The sequence below is a fragment of the Balaenoptera musculus genome, chromosome 3 (genome assembly GCF_009873245.2).
Source record: "Balaenoptera musculus isolate JJ_BM4_2016_0621 chromosome 3, mBalMus1.pri.v3, whole genome shotgun sequence".
NCBI classification, from domain to species: domain Eukaryota; kingdom Metazoa; phylum Chordata; class Mammalia; order Artiodactyla; family Balaenopteridae; genus Balaenoptera; species Balaenoptera musculus.
Window position 1 is genome coordinate 55,494,675 of NC_045787.1, and position 18,769 is coordinate 55,513,443.

General features: G+C 43.9%; 1 protein-coding gene across 2 annotated transcripts in view; it reads right to left on the reverse strand.

The window, feature by feature from the left end:
• ZNF366 (zinc finger protein 366) overlaps positions 1-18,769 on the reverse strand; it is a 67,234-nt gene that overhangs the window by 18,782 nt on the left and 29,683 nt on the right. For both annotated transcript variants that reach the window (XM_036849366.1, XM_036849364.1), the window contains exon 2: positions 1,896-3,262. In XM_036849366.1, the coding sequence (XP_036705261.1) occupies positions 1,896-3,248 (1,353 nt within the window). In that variant the 5' untranslated portion in view covers positions 3,249-3,262. The remainder of the gene's footprint in view (positions 1-1,895; positions 3,263-18,769) is intronic.

The following is an 18,769-nucleotide window of genomic DNA, read 5'->3' on the forward strand; positions in this document are numbered from 1 at the left end:
AGAAGATGAATTTTTGAAATGTGTTGCATATTCAAACAGTGAGTTAAAAAGTATTAAATTAATAAAAACTATTTTCTTGATGGGTTTAAAATTTACTTCGGTATCTTTCTTCTCAAGATTGTCCCTATACTTGGTTATGATCTAGTTAGTACCCACTTATCACTGTTTTTGGAATTCTCTAAAAAGAATTCTGTGAACAAAGTAAAATTCACATGTGGGCTGGCCTAGACCTCAAGTAAATGAGAGACTGGACACAGCTTTAGGAACAAAGGGAGCTGCTGTGTCTTTAATAAGATCAATGAACTCTCAGAGAGGGGACCTGCGGAGCTGCTGGGTGAAGGGAAGGAGGGAGTAGTCTTGATAGTTGTGTTCAAGAGCTCAGGTGCTAGAGACAGAGATGCTGGGTGACTTCCCCATGGCTTGGTGTCTTCATCTGCAAATCTGGAGTAACGATACCCATAGGTAGCTCTTACAGTTGTTGAAGAGGATTAAATGAGAAGTAGAGTACCTGGCACTTAGCAAGTGCTCAGTAAATGCTACCTCTCACTGTTTGCTGACTCCTTTAATTAAAATGCATTTTGCTTCCTAATTCAAACAAGACCTATTTCAGATACCAGGCTGTTTTCTCCATTTTGAGTTCATTTTCTACCATCTTACAGAATTTTTATCTGTTCTAAAATGCATCTCTGATTCCTTTTCCACACATGTAGGAGTCCCTGAAATTAGCACATGGCCCCCCTGCTGGCTGACTCTCAGTTCAGGCTCTTTGTTGACGGCTCCTGCACTAGGCGGGCACCTCCCCTCTGGATGCATCTCAGGTGCCTTTTGCAGGGCAGCTGTTTGTGCAGAGCCCACAAGGCAGTCACGCATTTTGCCCATATTTGGTCCTAACCTATCAAATGAAACCCACAATGCCAGAGCAGAAATATTATCTTGGCTGAGCAAAGTCCTCCACTGACCTTTCAGAATGAAAGAATGTTTTAGAAACTCTGGCTTGCTAGAAGTCTCTTCTGCCAAGAAAACCACTTGAGGTCAAGGGTGTGAGAGTAGAGGTCAGTGGGGCAAACTTCCCCTCTTGGAAGCTCAAAGCAGACCCAAGTTAGCTTAGCTGGGTAAGATTTCAGGAATGCACTGGGGCCTTGTTTTAGTTCGTCCTGAATGACTCCAGGGCTTTGTTTGCAAACTAGGCTGAACTTAGACATGTGGGCCTATATTTCTCCTTGAAGACCTGCGGCTGGGGAAGGTAAAACCAAACCCAACAGACAAGAATGCTCTCTCATGCCTCCTATAATGCAAACCATAGAGCACTGCCACCAACTAGGCAGAAGCTCAATGGGGGAAGCACAGACCCGGCCAGACCCAGGCCAGGTCTGCTGCCCTCAAAGCCACCTGCAAATGAAGCAGTTGAGGGAGAAAATAAAGCAAAAGGTAGCCACAGCTTTAGCAGAAAAAAGACCAAGAGAATTTTCTAGAGTTTTCTAGAAGGCTCCGATTAGTGTATCCCAGGCACAAAGCTGGTCTTGGGTAGATAGGGACTGATGCACCCTCATGCTAGCACCCCAGATGAAGTTTCCAGAAATAAAATTTTAGGGATTCTGGGAGGCAAAGAAGCAACAGCCCAAGCGGCAGCTGCTTCCTTCATCCTTCCGCACCCTCCTCTCCAAACTGCATTCTTTTTTTCTAGGGCCGCCTGAGACTCCAGAAGTCGAGATGGGAAAGGGCTTGATGGTTAGTCTCCTCACTCTCCCCCATTTCAAGGTGAGGAAGAAGAACGTCTGGGCTCAGGTAAGGGACGCCTCCTGCCCAGGGTTACACGTGTCAGGGGTGGGGAGCGGCGCAGCTCTCCTGGGCCCTCAGCCCCGGACTCGCTCCTCTCCCCTGGGGCCCCGCAGTACCTTGTGCGTGAGGGAGTGCTGCTTGAGGTGGTGGGGCTGCACGAACTCCATGCCGCACTCGGAGCAGATGTAGGGCCGGATGTCCTTGTGCTTCATCATGTGGTTCTGCAGCTGACTCGGGTACTGGAAGGTCTTGTCGCATTCGGAGCAGCTGTACTGGATGGGGCCCCGGTGCGTGGTGAGGTGCCTCTTCAGCTGGGCCAGGGTGGGGAAGTCGAGGCCGCACTCCACGCAGATGTTCTCCCGCCCGCTGGCGTGCTTGGCCTCGTGGGCCTTGAGCTCGCTGGGGTAGGCGAAGCCCCGGCCGCACACGCGGCAGTTGTGCGGCTTCACCTCGCTGTGCTGCATCATGTGGCGCTTCAGGTGGCTGGTCTGGGTGAAGGCCTTGTGGCACACCTGGCATTTGTGGGGCCGCGTGCCCTGGTGGGTCAGCATGTGGGTGTGCAGGTGGCTGAGCTGCTTGAAGAGCTTCCCGCAGCGGCTGCACGCGTGCGGCTTGATGCCGCTGTGGCCCAGGATGTGGGTCACCAGGTTGTACTTGGAGGTGTAGGACTTCTCGCAGGTGGGGCACTGCCAGCGCTTCTGCGCGCCGCCCACGTCCACGTAGTAGCTGTCGTCGATCTGCACGTTCACGTCCACCCTCTCCACCTTCTGCTTGGTCTCCTCGCTCTCCCGCGGCTCGGCTTTGCGGGGCAGCAGCGGCTCCGGGGGCCGCTTGGGCAGGAAGGTGTGCCGGCTGAAGGGGAAGGGCGAGGCCGAGGGCACGAAGAAGGGGAACAGCAGGCCCGGGGGCACTTTGGGGTAATAGGGGTAGGGCGTGGGCAGGAACGGAGGGGGCGTGGGCGCGGGCCACGTGGCGCTGGGCTTCACGGGCTCCTGCTTGACGGCCTTGCCCCCCAGGTGCTCCAGGCTGCGGTAGAACTGAAAGCCCACGTTGCAAAGGTCGATCATCCGAGAGTCGTACTTGGGCCGTGGCGGCGGCGGCGGCGGCGGCGGCGGCGGCGGCAAGAGCAGGCGGAGTTCCGGGGGCCCGGGGTTCTTGCTCTCCTCCGGGTGCAGGGCAAGAGCGGCTTCTTCCGAGGGGTGGTTATAGGGCATCTTGGTGGGCATGCTCTTCCGTTTGCGAGACCCTCCTCCTTCAAAGACCCCCGGGAATCCGTCTAGGTCTCCTGGAGGAGGCTCATACCGGAACTGGGAAAACGGCCCCCGGAGAGCTTCCGGGAAGGGGTGTCTTGGAGGAGCTCTTCCTCGGGAAACCACTGGCTGCAGGCCGTGGGGGAAGGAGGGGGCCCTCTTCGCACCCAAACTGAAATGCACATCCTCGTCTTTGACCATCTTCATTTCCTTCTGCATCCTTGGCAATTTTCCTTTAAAGAGAAAGAAACTTATCGTTAAAAAAAAAAAAAAAAAAATCCCTTTTTCCATGAAGAGTTGTGGCTAGATGTCAGTACTAATTTATGAAGAGTAATGTTTGTTTAATACCGCTCCCCATTTATCCTAAGGCTGTTTAAAATATCATATTTTCCCCCTTGCAAACCCGGTTACTAATGTGGAAAGCACTGGCCTCCTGGAGTGGGACCCTAGGGCTCCAGTGTAAATCACAGCCACAAAACCATAGCTGGGGGTGGAGGAGGGGAGGTATGAGAGTGGGCTGGATTGGGAGGAAACCCGAGACCTCATCTGGCCATTGTCCCCATCTGAGATGAGGGTACCAAGGCCCAGAGAGATGAAGCAACGTGCTTGAGTCCCACAGCTACTCAGAACAGGAGTCAGAACTGGGACACATTCTTCTGAGACTTTTCAGCCTGAGATGGAATTGCATCTGCCAAATGGCGCTTTAAATGTCTTTTAGGGTCAGTTCTTCTCTAAGTGAATTGATTTCCACTGCCTCTGCCTGTCTAGGGGCCTTTGCTGCTGGAGGATGGGGATATTGAAGGCCACACAGGAGAAGGGACTTTACTGCTTAACTCAGATCTCAGACTTTCTGAGTATCCACCCCCAGCAAAGTGTGCTGCTGGGGTATATCGAGCAGATGAGATCAATGTGATTAAGAAAAGCATATAATCCAATGTTACAGAGTCATCCTGGCAATTTATGCATTCTAATCCTCCACCTGAAGCAACTTCAGGGAAAAAAATCCAAGATCGTGCGTCTCTAAAACTGCACTTGTGTCTCTTCCTTCACGTAGGTGTCATTCAGAATAAAGCTTGGCCTTTGGTGTTGGTGACTCCTGTGGTGCCTGTCATTTCCCTGCTGAACCAGTTACTGTGTCCTGGTGACAGCATCAGGTATATCTAGGAGAGCCCGTAGGGCCAGAATCTAAACCAGGGGCCATGCTTCCTTTCACACATCTCCTTGCCAGTTTTCTATCCTCCTCACTTGGATACAAGTGGAAAGAGCCAAGTGGCTGACTTCACATTTCCAGTGAAGGCCCTTTCTACCTAGATCCTCTGAGCTTGAATGGGATTGGTCCCCTTTGCTCAGCAGAGGCTCCCACAGAACCACTCAGCCTGGTCAGGTGTCAGGTCTGGCCTCAGGCCACTGAAGACAGGGCTGGGATAGGTTCTGGACTAACTCAGGTCTCTGGCCCCGGGAATGACTACATGCTGAGCAGTGCAGGGTGAGGGTTCCAGGGGTGAGAGGACCAGTGATTTTCTGTAGTCCCTGGTGAGGCAAATGCAGTTTTTACAAGTACCTGGATATTCCCAAATAGCATGTGTGTCTTTATGAGAGGTTTGAGAACCACAGCACAATTAGAACAGAAATGGGTCTTTTTTTGTTGGATTACCAATTCAAACACAGAAATCCGACTGAGGGAAAAAATATGTGCCCTTATTATATGAATATTTGGACATTCTTTAAAACTGTTATGTGAAAGTGTTAGAGAACTAAAGCATAATGTCAATTAGTCTTTGCTTTGTGTTTCTGTGAGTGGGAAGATAGCCCTGACTTGTCTTCTTTCTGTGGGTTTGGGGCTTAGTAATTAAGAGGGGGAGTTTGACTGTCCAGCCTGTGCCGCATCCTTTTTTTCCTTCTTCCTAAAATTCTTACTGAAATGCTAGGTCTTCTATCACTGCTGCCTCAAGGACCACGTACTTGTAGTAAGGGATGAGAGCAGTACAAGAATGCAGTGTCTAGCTTTGTGAGTCCAGGAGGGGTGTGGGGACGCCATCAAAATGAGGGGAGTAGTGCAGCTGCTATGAAAGGACCAGGACAAGGACAGAGAGGACAGAGGCTCTTGGATCATTTCCTAGATCATCTCTTGCCTAATTCATCAGGTCCGGAGCCCTGGATTCACACACAGCTAACGAGGGGGTGGCCCTGGTCCATGAATTTGTTGCATCTATAAAAATAATTGGCTTTCAGACAAAGCTAATATGTCCTATTGAAATAGAGGGGAAAAAGTGGCAGCTCCTTTCTCTGGAATTTCATTTTGGCCACAGTTGGTTGTATAGGAGATCCTATTTGCAAAAAGGCTGCTCAGACTGGAGAGAAATGTTCCAGGCTGCAGTGACTAGGGCAATCCACAGCAGAGCCCATCCAAATGCAAACAGGTTTTGCTTTATTCTTATCTGGTTAAAAATGGCAATGGTTCCTACGTCATATTAGAGAGCTTGATTGGAGAATTGGTAAAATAGACACATATCAGAACATGGGCCATAACTTATTGAGTTTTTTGTGTATTTTATTGTTAAAAAGCTATTTCAAAGTGCACGGCTAATGCTGTCTGGTACCTTTATACCATGTGCTGTATCATACCAGAAAGTTACTTACTTGGAAAGGAGTGTTATCACTAATTTTGAAACTGAAATTATTTTGGTTTGTACACATTATTATGGTCTTTGTTTAATATTTTTGTTTTTAGTTGTGACATAGTCTACTAATTCACTCATTTTAATGTATTAGGAGTGACACTTCTAATATAATGTTAAGTTCAAAAGCATATTTATTTTCAGTGTTTACATTTTTATTTTGTCACCATTGACCTAGTAAAGCAAAGAAACATTGTTGAACAGAGCTGATGTGATTTTTAACATAAACGGCAGAATTATGTCTCCCAAATCCAGAGATTTTACATATGTACATTTTAATTTCCTCCCTATTTTAATATGGTAAAAATGTTTACCCAGTTTCTGACTTGTGCATATACGTACCCCACCTCTAAAATAGTAGTCTGCCTGCTCTAGAATAAAATCAGTAACTCAGGAGGTTTCAGAAAGCATTGAGATCCATCCATGGACATTTTCCCAGACCTGTAAAACAGCAGCCCCTTTCGCATAAAGATCTGAAGGAGCACTGCCAATCCCTACAGAGGTCAAGGAGAACTAGATCTGCTTCCTCCTGACCTTCTTGAGACATAAGTCAGCTGTAGCTGCCGCTAGTTATTAATATCCCTGTCTTTTGAGTCCAGGGTGCCAAGGAGAGCCCTGGGGGGTGGGTAAAAGAATTATACCCCCAAAACAAATCCATATCAGGGATGGGGAGTGTTGAAGGGAAGAGCAGGGAAAGGATGTCTTCCTCTGGAGGTCATTTATCAGTCAACTTAAAACTCTGAACGGCCTCTACAAAAATATTAACAGATTCCTAGAAAACCTGAATGTGTGCCACCCCACGCTCCCCTCTGTCTCTAAAAATAGCTCCGCAGGCATCCATGACAGATGTGGGATTCCTATGTAGGAGGCAAGAGAGTGCTGGGGGCAGCGTAGGGGGTGGGGGAACCGCAACCCCTCCCCTGGCCAGTAATCTGTGGCTGCTCCCAGAAAACCAGCAGGTTAGAAGACCATTCCCCACCAGGATGTGCTGAAATAATGTGCAAAAATAAAGAACTGAAATTGTCAAAGGAGACAGCTATGGGAGAGTGCAAAGAGCGTTGGTTTGGAGCCTGAGGATCTGGGCTTGAACGCTGGCTTTGTGTTAGCAGCTGTGGGAAAATGAGCAAATTAATTTGGAGGTTTGATTTTCTCATCCATGAAATAGGGGTTGGGATATCCCCATGGGATTGTTGGAGACTTAAAATAGAATGTGTACGTGAAAGCTTATTAACACTGGACAATGTGGTAGTACTCTTGAGTGGTAAGAAAGAATAGACACGAGAGGAGGGTTGGGGTGATGATCAGTGGATTGAAGCTGACTGACCTCATCTCTGTTTTCCAAGCTGAAGCTCTTGGTCGACAGTGACTGGCATCTGGGCCTCCTCAAAACCAAGGCTTTACCCATTTACCCCGAGCTGGTCTTATCTCAGCAGTGAATGTGAACCACACTAGAAAAGGCCAATGGGTAAAGCCAGGATGAGTTTATTTATTCAGTGTGGAGATCAACCTTCTAGTATAAGAATACTCCCCCATCCCTTCGCTATGGCTCTTTCCTCTTACGGACATATCTTCAAGCCTGCATTAGTAACAGATGACTTTGGTTACAAAAGGGATTGGGGATTGGGTGGGGACGAAGGGGTCTGGGTGGTCTCATGAGCTATTTTAGCCAGTCGTTGGGAAGCTGAGGAATTGTCCCTATTTTAATATCAGAGGTCACCTTCCCAGAGACAAGAGGACCTGTTTGTCAAACCCAAAGCCTCAGACACGGGGACAGTGCTGGGTCAACACTGGCAAACCAGCTCTTGCAATGCCTGTGGGACTGTGAGGGCAGAGACTGGGTCTGTTTGATTCACTGCTGGGTTTCCAGTCCCCAGCATGATGCCTGATGCAAAGTAGATGCTCAATAAACTGCTATGGGATGAGAGAAGGAATGAATGGTTCTTGTTTTGAAAGTCTCCATATGGAACTTTAAATGTTTAATTTTATCTTACATTATCTAGACGGCAGGTGACTTTTGGGGGACATCCCTAATCAGATCATGAGCACACTCATAAATTCTCGGGTAGTTATTGTGGGAAGAACCTGATTTACGCGCCTTGTGTGTGCCCTTGCTTGGCTCCGTTCCCAAGGATACCACTCTCTGAATTGACCCCCAGGTTTAGGGTAAGCCCTAAATCCTGGCTATACTAATGCTAGGGTACAAGATTCTGCACCTCAGTCAGAAAACAGGTGCCTGAAAAGTCCAATAGGCAGCAGATAGAAAGAAAGACCCCTGGACTGAAACTGGGAAACATAAACCAGGAGTACCCGTGGTCACCCCGCACTCTTCCACCCCAAGGAAATGTTTGGGAAGCTGGTAGCATCTACCCTTTGTACTATCGTGGGGTGGAGAGGGAGAGGCCTCCGAATAATCACGCATCTTCATTGCCAGAGTCAGACAATGCTCTAAGGTTCCTGGCTTTCTTCCATATATACTCAATCGCCAAACCCGATAGGCTGTAAGTCAGGAAGCAAATGGGTTGAGGAGGAGAATATTGGGTTGATCCGTGTTAGGGGAAAATGGGACTCAGGATGTCTTCTGTAACAGGTATTATCCATAAGAGTTAGTTATGAGGAAATGGGGAATGAATGGATTTTAAAAACAAAAACAAAATCTCTTTGAACCATAAATACCAATTAGCAATGCAAGGCTTAACCAAGATGAAACTACTTTTAGTTTGGGGAAAAAATTCTTCTAATAATGCCCTTTAATTGGGAATTCACCTACTGCACCAAAATATAAATATTCCCCAGATAAAATTACTGGTATTTTGTGGTTCTCATTGGAATCGGAGGTCAGTCCAGTAAATGCTATTAGAAGAGTCACTGTGAGTCAGCATCCCAGGGGCAGATCTCTTTATCCCCACTCTACAACACTGATTTCTATTCATTCTGAAATTCATGAAAGAATATATTCTCTCACATTCTTTATTCCTTGAAGGTTTCCAGTGTTTCATTGGAAAACATTACATTTTACTACTGGAGACACTGACTTGCCTTTTACTTTGAGAGAATAGCACTTTACTTACGTGGTCAGCCCTGGAGCTCTGCCCTCAACAAAGACGGAAGCAGTGAGGAGGTGCAAGTGGAGGAGAAGTTTAAGAATAAGAAGCAGTGCTGAGAGCAGCGAAGGGTGGAGAGTTGTGGGAGGATAACAGAAGGACAGAATGGGAAATGTATGGACTAACTGCCAACGTCTCTCTGTTCATACAAAGGGATCCTGTTATAAGGCTCCTCCAAAGTGGGATTTTATTGGATCACCTGGTTCTTTCTGAATTTGTGACAACAGAAAGAGACTTTGAGTCGTAGAATTAAACATTCTAATGATTCAACATAATTGTTTTAATATGTATGTAGTTGTACTGTTGAGTTCTTCATCTGCAGGTGTTTGGCAAGTAATGATTCAGTCTCGCATTCCTGATATTGGCAGGAATAGAAGGATCTCCATATGCATCTGGCAGGTAGAGAAATATGTTCTAAAGAGATAAATGGTCTGCCTTGTCACTCCCTGGGTTAGAGGTAGAGTCAAGAAGAGGGAACCAGAAGCCTGGTAGCCAGATCGCAGAGCCCTACTGGATGCCCCTGTGGCCCCTGTTTAATTTATAAACCTGAATTCCTTGCGTTTTGTTATAAAATGTGATCTGTCAGCCATGGCATGAGCTGAGTTTTCTAGGTTGGTCAGAAAATATTACTTGGTGATGAGACCTGTTCACATGTGAAACAGTCAATTGAACTCACATATTTTTTTTAAGTTCCTAAATACCACCAAGACATAACATAAAGTCAAGTTTAGTTTTCCATTGTTTAAATTGTCCATAATGAGCATGCATATATACCATTTACATGTAGATATAGATATATTTTGTAAAGAGCCCTTATTAAGACAGCAACAAGAAATTCAGCTACTAACTTGCATAGGTTAAATGGATATGGGTTTCATTTAGGAAAGTGCTTAATGCCTAGGTCTAGTTTCTGAAAAGCAGGGATAAATATAATTACTTGAGCCCTGGAACAGTTGCTAGCATGTTGGGGTTATCACTGCCCTCGTGACCCATTTAAAGGAAGGAAATGAATTGGAGATATGACTTAGCAGTTCTCTCTCCCATCTCTCAGAGCTAATATATCTCTTGGGGATGGAGCTCCAACTGGAATGTTAGAATTTTTCTCCTAATTTCTTTAGAGTAATGTCCTTAGAATATATCTCAATTTTGTTGTTGTTGTTTTATGTTCACAGATCAAGTAAACTTGATACACCCACTCCTAGCCAAGCAAATAAACACCTGCATGTTCAAAAGCTTCATTTTGTCTGTCTCTGAGGATGACTGCATACATGGTCTGGTGGGCCTTAGAATTGGTAGATAATACCAGAAAATATGACGTCTGGCAAGCAAAAGTAGTAAGAATCAACACATAATAGATGAGGTTAGCCATCTGTGGAAGGAACCTATTTAAAAATGTCACTCAAGGCAATATTTTTGTGGGGAGGGGAGTAAAAAACTCTTTTGTATCATGATTGTGGTAGTGGTTACACAACTCAAATAGAACTCAAAAAATGAATTTTACTGTATATAAACTCAAAATAAGTTAAAAAATATAAAAGGAGCATACAACAAATGTTACTCTGTACATCATAAAAGGAGTAATTGAGGATATATGGGAAATATCCAACAACAGTTAAGGTGACCAGATTCTACTCTCTAATCAATTCATATCTTTGGAATGCATCCAATAATATGCATATGGTATATAAAGAGGGGTACTGGGTTTTAAGAATTTGATGATCTAAATTCCTGCTCTATCCAAAGGGGAGACTTTATATATGGCAGATACTAGCTTTTTTTTTTTTTTTTTTTGCATGTATTCTATTCAACAAGAACATTGTGAGGCAGGGATTGTGCATTAAGTTATACTTCAAGGTCTTCTAATCTTTGGCCCTTCTTGGATGTTCAGCAAATAATCTTTAATTCCTCCAACACCCTTTGAACGTAGTCTGCTATTAGTGGATAAGATCATTCTGGTGACTAGAAAATATACTCCTACCCCTTGTCAATTAATAGGTTGATATTGACAGTTAGGTCCATAGATCACTCTTATGAATGAATCATTTACCCTGAGACTGATTAACTGAGTGCTCTTACAAAATGGAACTCATGAATCTCCAAACCCACTGACCAAATCCTGATTCATGGCAGCCCCACCAGGAGCTGCTACCCCATGAAGTCTACCTGAGCAGCCAGCTGCCTTCTTTCTCTGATACCTTTCACTGACTATATTAGCCAGACTGTCCCAAGTTTCTACAGGGCAGGAGGTGGAAAGAACCTCACCGACTGGTGGCTTTATGGAGACTTAGAGGTGAAACTTTCCATTCCACCAGAACTGGAAGAAAAGTCCTCACTTCTCTGAAGTCTATCACACTTGTTTGATGTTCCACTCATTGACTGGGTCCCGTGCTGCTAGTCACCTTTCTGTGTGGGTGGGTAGCTTATATTTCTAACAGAATCTGGTAGAAAGTCAGAAACTTGCCTATTGCCTTATATATTGTTGGGATCTAATCATTACTTGGGAATTTATTTGACAAATGCCACGTTCTAGCTTGCTCTTGCTCTGTGATCCCAAGCAGAATTTTGTGTTACATGAAAGAAGGAATAACTGCTTTACTTGGCCTGTCCCAATTCATCCTGAGCCAACTTCACATCAATAAACTGCCAAGAACATCTCCAGTGAGGAAAGGGGTTTAGTGAAGGTGTAGCAATGACTAGGGTTGTGCTTTTCAGAAAACATGGCCCCCTCTGCTTTATCCTGGCTCAGAATCTTTGGCCAGTATGTGCTGTATTCCTTTGACCTGGAAGATGGAATGTCTTATTACACTGAAGTAATATGAATGATTGTGGGAGGGCTCTGCAAATGCCCAAGGACACAGTGATCAAATGCCACTGAAACTCCCAGGGAACGTGTCACCGTAGAGCACAACATGCCCACGTTCTAGCAAACAATATCCCAGGGGGGCAGGCCAGCACCATTTCTCTCACTTACTCAACAACTGCAAGTGCCCCATGCTCTCCTGGCAAATGCTCATTAGCTTTGTGGAAACACCCATCCTAATGGGCAGATGGATCTGTGACCTCACCCTTTCTTTTTATTTTTACATGGGTAGGATTCCTGTTCTTTTTCTGCCTTCTGATGAATAATTACTCTTCTTTTTATCCCTTATACTTTTTAGTTCAAGATCTTCTCACTGATCTGGTTTATGTTGATTTTTCTATTGATTCTGCCCACTAAAATCATTCCTGGAAAATATATATACTTACAAAACATATAGACTTATCTCCTCATGTACTTGTACCCATAACCTATTTTTGGCAAGAAACACAGGAATCTTGTAATATTACAAGACTGTATGGCTCAGGGTGGAAGGCTTGGGAGTCTATCTGGCAGCCAGGTTACCCACTTTAGGAGGGACCAGTCCCATCAGAGTCTGTAGGAAGGTGCTGCTCAGTTGTACAGCTCCCTGGGCAGAGAGGAGACTTTTAAATGTATACCCGTTCAACTTAAATTTTTGTACACTCTGACTGCCTTAGCTATTCAAATACTTGCATTTAAAATATAAAAATGCATATTGTCTTTCAAACAGCAAACATTCAGACAAAATTAGTCTTGAAATCCCCTTCCTTTTGAATGCTGAACAATTCTCTTGAAGCATTTCTTTGGACTCTCCATTTTTCTGCCCCTGGCAGAGTTTACCCTGCTTTATACTTTGGGCATGCAGCTTTATGACCCAGGCTTATATCAACAAGGAAATAAGTACAAGCACCCACAAAGACCGCATGAAGAAAGTCAGGTGTGTATAAGTCACAAATAAACTACATTCAACCTTGGAAGTTAAGATAAAGATGAGTCTGACTTGAAGATTCACAGTAATTACAGAATCACACTGCAAATATGACTAATCCAGTTTCTCCATTCTACCCACCCCTGAGTTTTTCCTTGGCTCCTTCCCCAATGCTGAGAGGGAACACTAAGACGCTAAGGATGAGATTGTTGGATTGCGGGCAATGTCAGGTCCTCCCCCCGGGCCTCAAGGTAGCTAAGGATAAAAGTATGATCCTATTTATGCCACTGCAGAATCATAAAATGTCAAAGCGCAAAGCATGCTCCAGCCCTCAGATGGGATTAGTCCCTCCTCCCTCTCAGCCCCCAAGTCTGTACCCACGCTCCTGATGTAGCCTCCGCCCGGACTATTGCAGCCATCTGCCTCCACAACACACTGTGGTCCCCTTGCGGTCGGGACTAATTCCCAGACTTTTCTGTGTCTTCGCTGACTTGTACAATGACTGGTACTTACCAACATTTTTAAGTGATACATTTTCAAATCGCAATAATTTTCTAGTCTTAAAATGACTTCATTCTGTTTTTATATGTAATAATATATAATGTAATATACTCTAGGACTTGTTATTGCTTCAACATGTCTCTGATTCTGGGATTTTTCTTTATCAATTTCTCCTTTCTAATAAGTTCTGTCTCATCCACCCCAAATGTTAACTTTCTACATAGAAAAAAGGATCAAGAAGTCAGTTTGTCCACACCTTCCATCTTGACCATTCATTCTTGGATGGTCTTTACAAAATCCTGTTCATCGTTCCTTGGACATGACTATTAGCTTCTCACCTTCTTCCCATTCCCATACCTAGTATTCTAGTTCAAGTGCCCACCACATCACTGCAGGGTTACTTTCAACAGTTTCCATCCACTCTTCCAGATCTTCCTTCTCCTTCCTTCCAAATCCCTTGAATACCAATGCCAATTCCATCTTCTGAAAATTCATCACTTTTCAATATATTTTTGGCTGCACTGCACACTTGCGGGATCTTAGTTCCCCGACCAGGGGTTGAACCAAGGCCCCTTGCAGTAGGAGCTCAGAGTCCTAACCACTGGACCGCCAGGGAATTCCCTGAAAATTCATCACTTTTCCTAAGACAACTCTCTGTTCAGGATCCTACAACAATCGTGTGTTGAGATGCTGTACATCGTGTGTAGAGATTGCTAATTGCTGCTCCAATATCCATTCCCCATTCCTTGAGAAATGGAACCCTGATTTTGCTTGTGGTGACAATGTGCCCAGCAAAAACACTAACCTTCCCAGACATTCTTTCAGTTAGGGTACCTTGTGCCACAGTTCTGGCCAAAACAGATGTAAGCAGAAGACTGTTAGGAATACCTGAGAAAGCCTTTGCGTTCCTAATGCAGAAACCACCCACTTTATCCTTTCCTGTCTCTTTTTTCTGCCTGAAATGTGGTTATGAAGCTGGAGGTGGAGCAGTCATATTGGAACCGTGAAGCAATAAAGTTAATGACAATGCCTTCCACAAATTATGGCAGAAGGGAAGAGGGAAAGTGTCATTGTGGAACTCTTGAACCCACTTGGTGCTAGTCTTCTTGCTTTCTGAGCAAATGAATCCTTTACTTGCTTAAGAAAATGTATTCAGATTTCTGTGGTTTGTAACTAAACACATTCCCCATCTGATACACAGAGCAAATCAAATGTAAACATCGTTCCCTGACCTTCAAAGTCCTTTATAAGCAGGTCCAGCTCAATTCCCCTTTTCTCTAAAATTCTCTCAACCCCAGTTGAGACCAGGCCTTCACTATTCTCTACATGGGGCAAACTAATTCCTACCTCTTTGCCCTTACTTAGACTGGTTGGTCATCCAGGAATATTCTTTCTATTGACCCACCTCTTCTTCCAGACTGAACTTAGATTCAGCTTCTTTCTGGAAACTTTTTTCCCTACTCTTATGCCCAATTATCTCTCCCAAGAAGATAAATCCTACTGTGTCATCTCATGGAGCCCTGGAGATTCCCTAAGAAATTAAAAGTAGAACTACCATGCAATTCAGCAGTTCCACTGCTGGGTACATATCCAAAGAAAACAAAACTATTATCTCAAAGAGGTATCTGTACTCCCATGTTTGTTGCAGCATAATTCACAATAGCCAAGGTATGAAAACAACCTAAGTCAATCTAAAGTTATGTAATCTAACGTTACAGATCTCCCCATCTTCCACCTCTCTTTCACAGTCCCAGCTTTACTTTCCTGGCAGCACTATTAGAATATATCTTGGCCATTCATTTATTTATTGTCTGTCTTGCCCCACTGGACCATAAGCTTTGTGAGACCAGGTACCTTGCCTATGCTCTTCACTGTTTTACCCACCTAGAAGAGTGCCTGGCACATAGTAGGCTGACACATTAGGTTCATTTGGGAAGTCTTAAACATGTAACACGCCCCCACACATACACACCCAAAATCAATGCAATGCCTAGACCCCTCCCCAGACCTATATTACATCAGGATCTCTGGGGGTGGGGCTCCAGGTAAGGCATTGGTGTTTTTTAAGAGCTCTGTAGTTGATTCTCATGGCCATTCAAGGTTAAGAACTAGTTTAGGGAGGTGCTCGATACAGAGCCTACACAATTAGGGAAGCACGAGCGGGCATGAGGGTGGCGGTAAAGGAGGGATTCTGATGGAAGATTCCCTGTGACTTGCAGTCATCCCTGCCTTTCCGCCTCCCGCCCAGGCTCCTAGTGATGGGGTGTGAGGGTGAGGAGAAAATTCTCCTCTATGCCAAGGCTGAGTTGATGAAGCATAGCCCATGGCAGTGGCCACTTTGGGGTCCAGGTAATCCACAAAGGAAAGCATCCTGGAGAGGTCATGCTGCACCTGGTGAGAGGGAGGGCACCACAGTGCCCTATTTGCACACATACAAGTCCTAGACTGGAGAACCCTCCTGACCCCTTTACCTCCTCCCAGGCCACCAACCCACCCCAGGGCCCTGCCTAGCCACCTTGCAAGAAGCTGAGCTGGAGATTTGCACCCACCCTCAACCCCCCACCACAGGGATGGCTCTTCTTGGCTCTTTTAATCTGCAAAGATTGACAATAAGGAAGAGGTATGAGACGATTTTCTCCCCACATGATTATGATACTTCTGAAAGGTTGAGCTGTGGGATTTTTTTTTTTTTCACTTCTCTCCTGGAAATCACCTCCATATGCTGATTGAACTGTAGGATAAGACTTCTTCTTTACACTGAGAAAGCATTTCCCACTATATTTAGGAGACAAGTGGAACGGCTATTTTTTCAGCTTCCTTAATGGCTTTCAATGCTATTTGTCAAGGTTGATTTTCTTTAAAAAAAATTTTTTTTTTAATTTTCTAACAGTAAACAACTAGATGTAAAATCTTCCCTTGTACTTTGATTTGTGGTTCACACCTTTTGGAATATCTAGCTCATAATTTCAGAAGGAAGCAGCTGGTACTCTTGACGTTTAATTCCAACAAAATGCCTCATTCAATTCCCCCTCTCCCAGATAGGGTACACAGACAATTGGAAAATATTCAATGACACTGATCCAAATGTCCACAGTAAGTGTGGAGAAAAGGTAGAGTATGCTTTTAATATCCTGGAAGCTGAGCTAATGGCATTGAAATGTCTGATCTTAAGAAAACATGATTGTGCCAAGAAAGGGTGACTATTTTAGCTGCTGTTGATATCTGCATGGGGGACCTTTGAAACTAGGGTAAACACACAGGTTTTTGTTCCTGAGTCTGGATGAGTGTTTTACCCAAGGAGCTTTGCTGTAAATCAATGGTTTAAGTATTAATAATGATAGCTATTGTTAACTGAGGACTCACCGTATGCAAGGATTTTACATAGATTATCTTGTTCAATCACTACTATCATTATCCTTATTTTATAGATAAGGAATTTGAGGCATAGTGAGTATAAATAATTCGTGTAAGGTCACATAGCCTGGAAGTAGTAGCTCGTAGCCAGGGGTTGGCACACTTTTACTGTAAAGTGTCAAAGAGTAAATTTTTTTGGCTTTGTGAAGCCTACAGACTCCATTGCAACTACTCAACCCTGCTGTTGTAACGAAAGCAGCTATAGTCACCATGTGAACAAATGGGAGTGGCTGTGTTCCAGTAAAACTTTACTGGAGATAGGTATATAAATGGGAGAGAGAGAGAGAGAACTATATCTCAATAAAACTGGAAGAAAAGTTAAAAAAATAAATAAAATTTAAAATTATGAAATTAAATTTTAAAGGCTACTGTATTGTGTATTTGAAAAAAATCCTTTAAAACAAAAGCAGGTGGTGGCAGCCAACATCGTTCTCAATGTTGAAAAACTGAAACCATTTCCTCTAAGATCAGGAACAAGGCAAGGATGTCCACTCTCACCACTAGTATTCAACATAGTTTTGGAAGTTTTAGCCACAGCAATCAGAGAAGAAAAAGAAATAAAAGGAATCCAAATTGGAAAAGAAGAAGTAAAACTGTCACTGTTTACAGATGACATGATACTATACATAGAGAATCCTAAAGATGCTACCAGAAAACCACTAGAGCTAATCAAGGAATTTGGTAAAGTAGCAGGATACAAAATTAAAGCACAGAAATCTCTTGCATTCCTATACACTAATGATGAAAAATATGAAAGAGAAATTAAGAAAACACTCCCATTTACCATTGCAACAAAAGGAATAAAATACCTAGGAATAAACCTACTTAAGGAGACAAAAGACCTGTATGCAGAAAACTATAAGACACTGATAAAAGAAATTAAAGATGATACAAACAGATGGAGAGATATACCATGTTCTTGGATTGGAAGAATCAACATTGTGAAAATGACTCTACTACCCAAAGCAATCTACAGATTCAATGCAATCCCTATCAAACTACCACTGGCATTTTACACAGAACTAGAACAAAAAATTTTGCAATTTGTATGGAAACACAAAAGACTCTGGATAGCCAAAGCAATCTTGAGAAAGAAAAACGGAGCTGGAGAAATCAGACTCCCTGACTTCAGACTATATTACAAAGCTACAGTAATCAAGACAGTATGGTACTGGCACAAAAACACAAATATAGATCAGTGGAACAGGATAGAAAGCCCAGAGATAAACCCATGCACATATGGTCACCTTATTTTTGATAAAGGAGGCAAGAATATACAATGGAGGGCTTCCCTGGTGGTGCAGTGGTTGAGAATCTGCCAATGCAGGCGACACGGGTTCGAGCCCTGGTCTGGGAAGATTCCACATGCCTCAGAGCAACTAGGCCCATGAGCCACAATTACTGAGCCTGCGCGTCTGGAGCCTGTGCTCCGCAACAAGAGAGGCCGCAATAGTGAGAGGCCCGCGCACGGCGATTAAGAGTGGCCCTCACTTGCCGCAACTGGAGAAAGCCCTCGCACAGAAACAAAGACCCAACACAGCCATAAATAAATAAATAAATAATTAAAATAGATTTACCTTTAAAAAAAAAAAGAATATATAATGGGGAAAAGACAGCCTCTTCAATAAGTGGTGCTGGGAAAACTGGACAGCTACATGTAAAAGAATGGAATTAGAACACTCCCTAACACCATACACAAAAATAAACTCAAAATATATTAAAAACCTAAATGTAAGGCCAGACACTATAAAACTCTTAGAGGAAAACATAGGCAGAACACTCTATGACATAAATCACAGCAAGATCCTTTTTGACCCACCTCCTAGAGAAATGGAAATAAAACAAAAATAAACAAATGGGACCTAATGAAACTTAAAAGCTTTTGCACAGCAAAGGAAACCATAAACAAGACGAAAAGACAACCCTCAGAATGGGAGAAAATATTTGCAAATGAAGCAACTGACAAAGGATTAATTTCCAAAATTTACAAGTAGCTCATGCAGCTCAATATCAAAAAAGCAAACAACCCAATCCAAAAATGGGCAGACGACCTAAGTAGACATTTCTCCAAAGAAGATATACAGACTGCCAACAAACACATGAAAGAATGCTCAACATCACTAATCATTAGGGAAATGCAAATCAAAACTACAATGAGGTATCACCTCACACCAGTCAGAATGGCCATCATCAAAAAATCTACAAACAATAAATGCTGGAGAGGGTGTGGAGAAAAGGGAACCCTCATACACTGTTGGTGGGAATGTAAATTGATACAG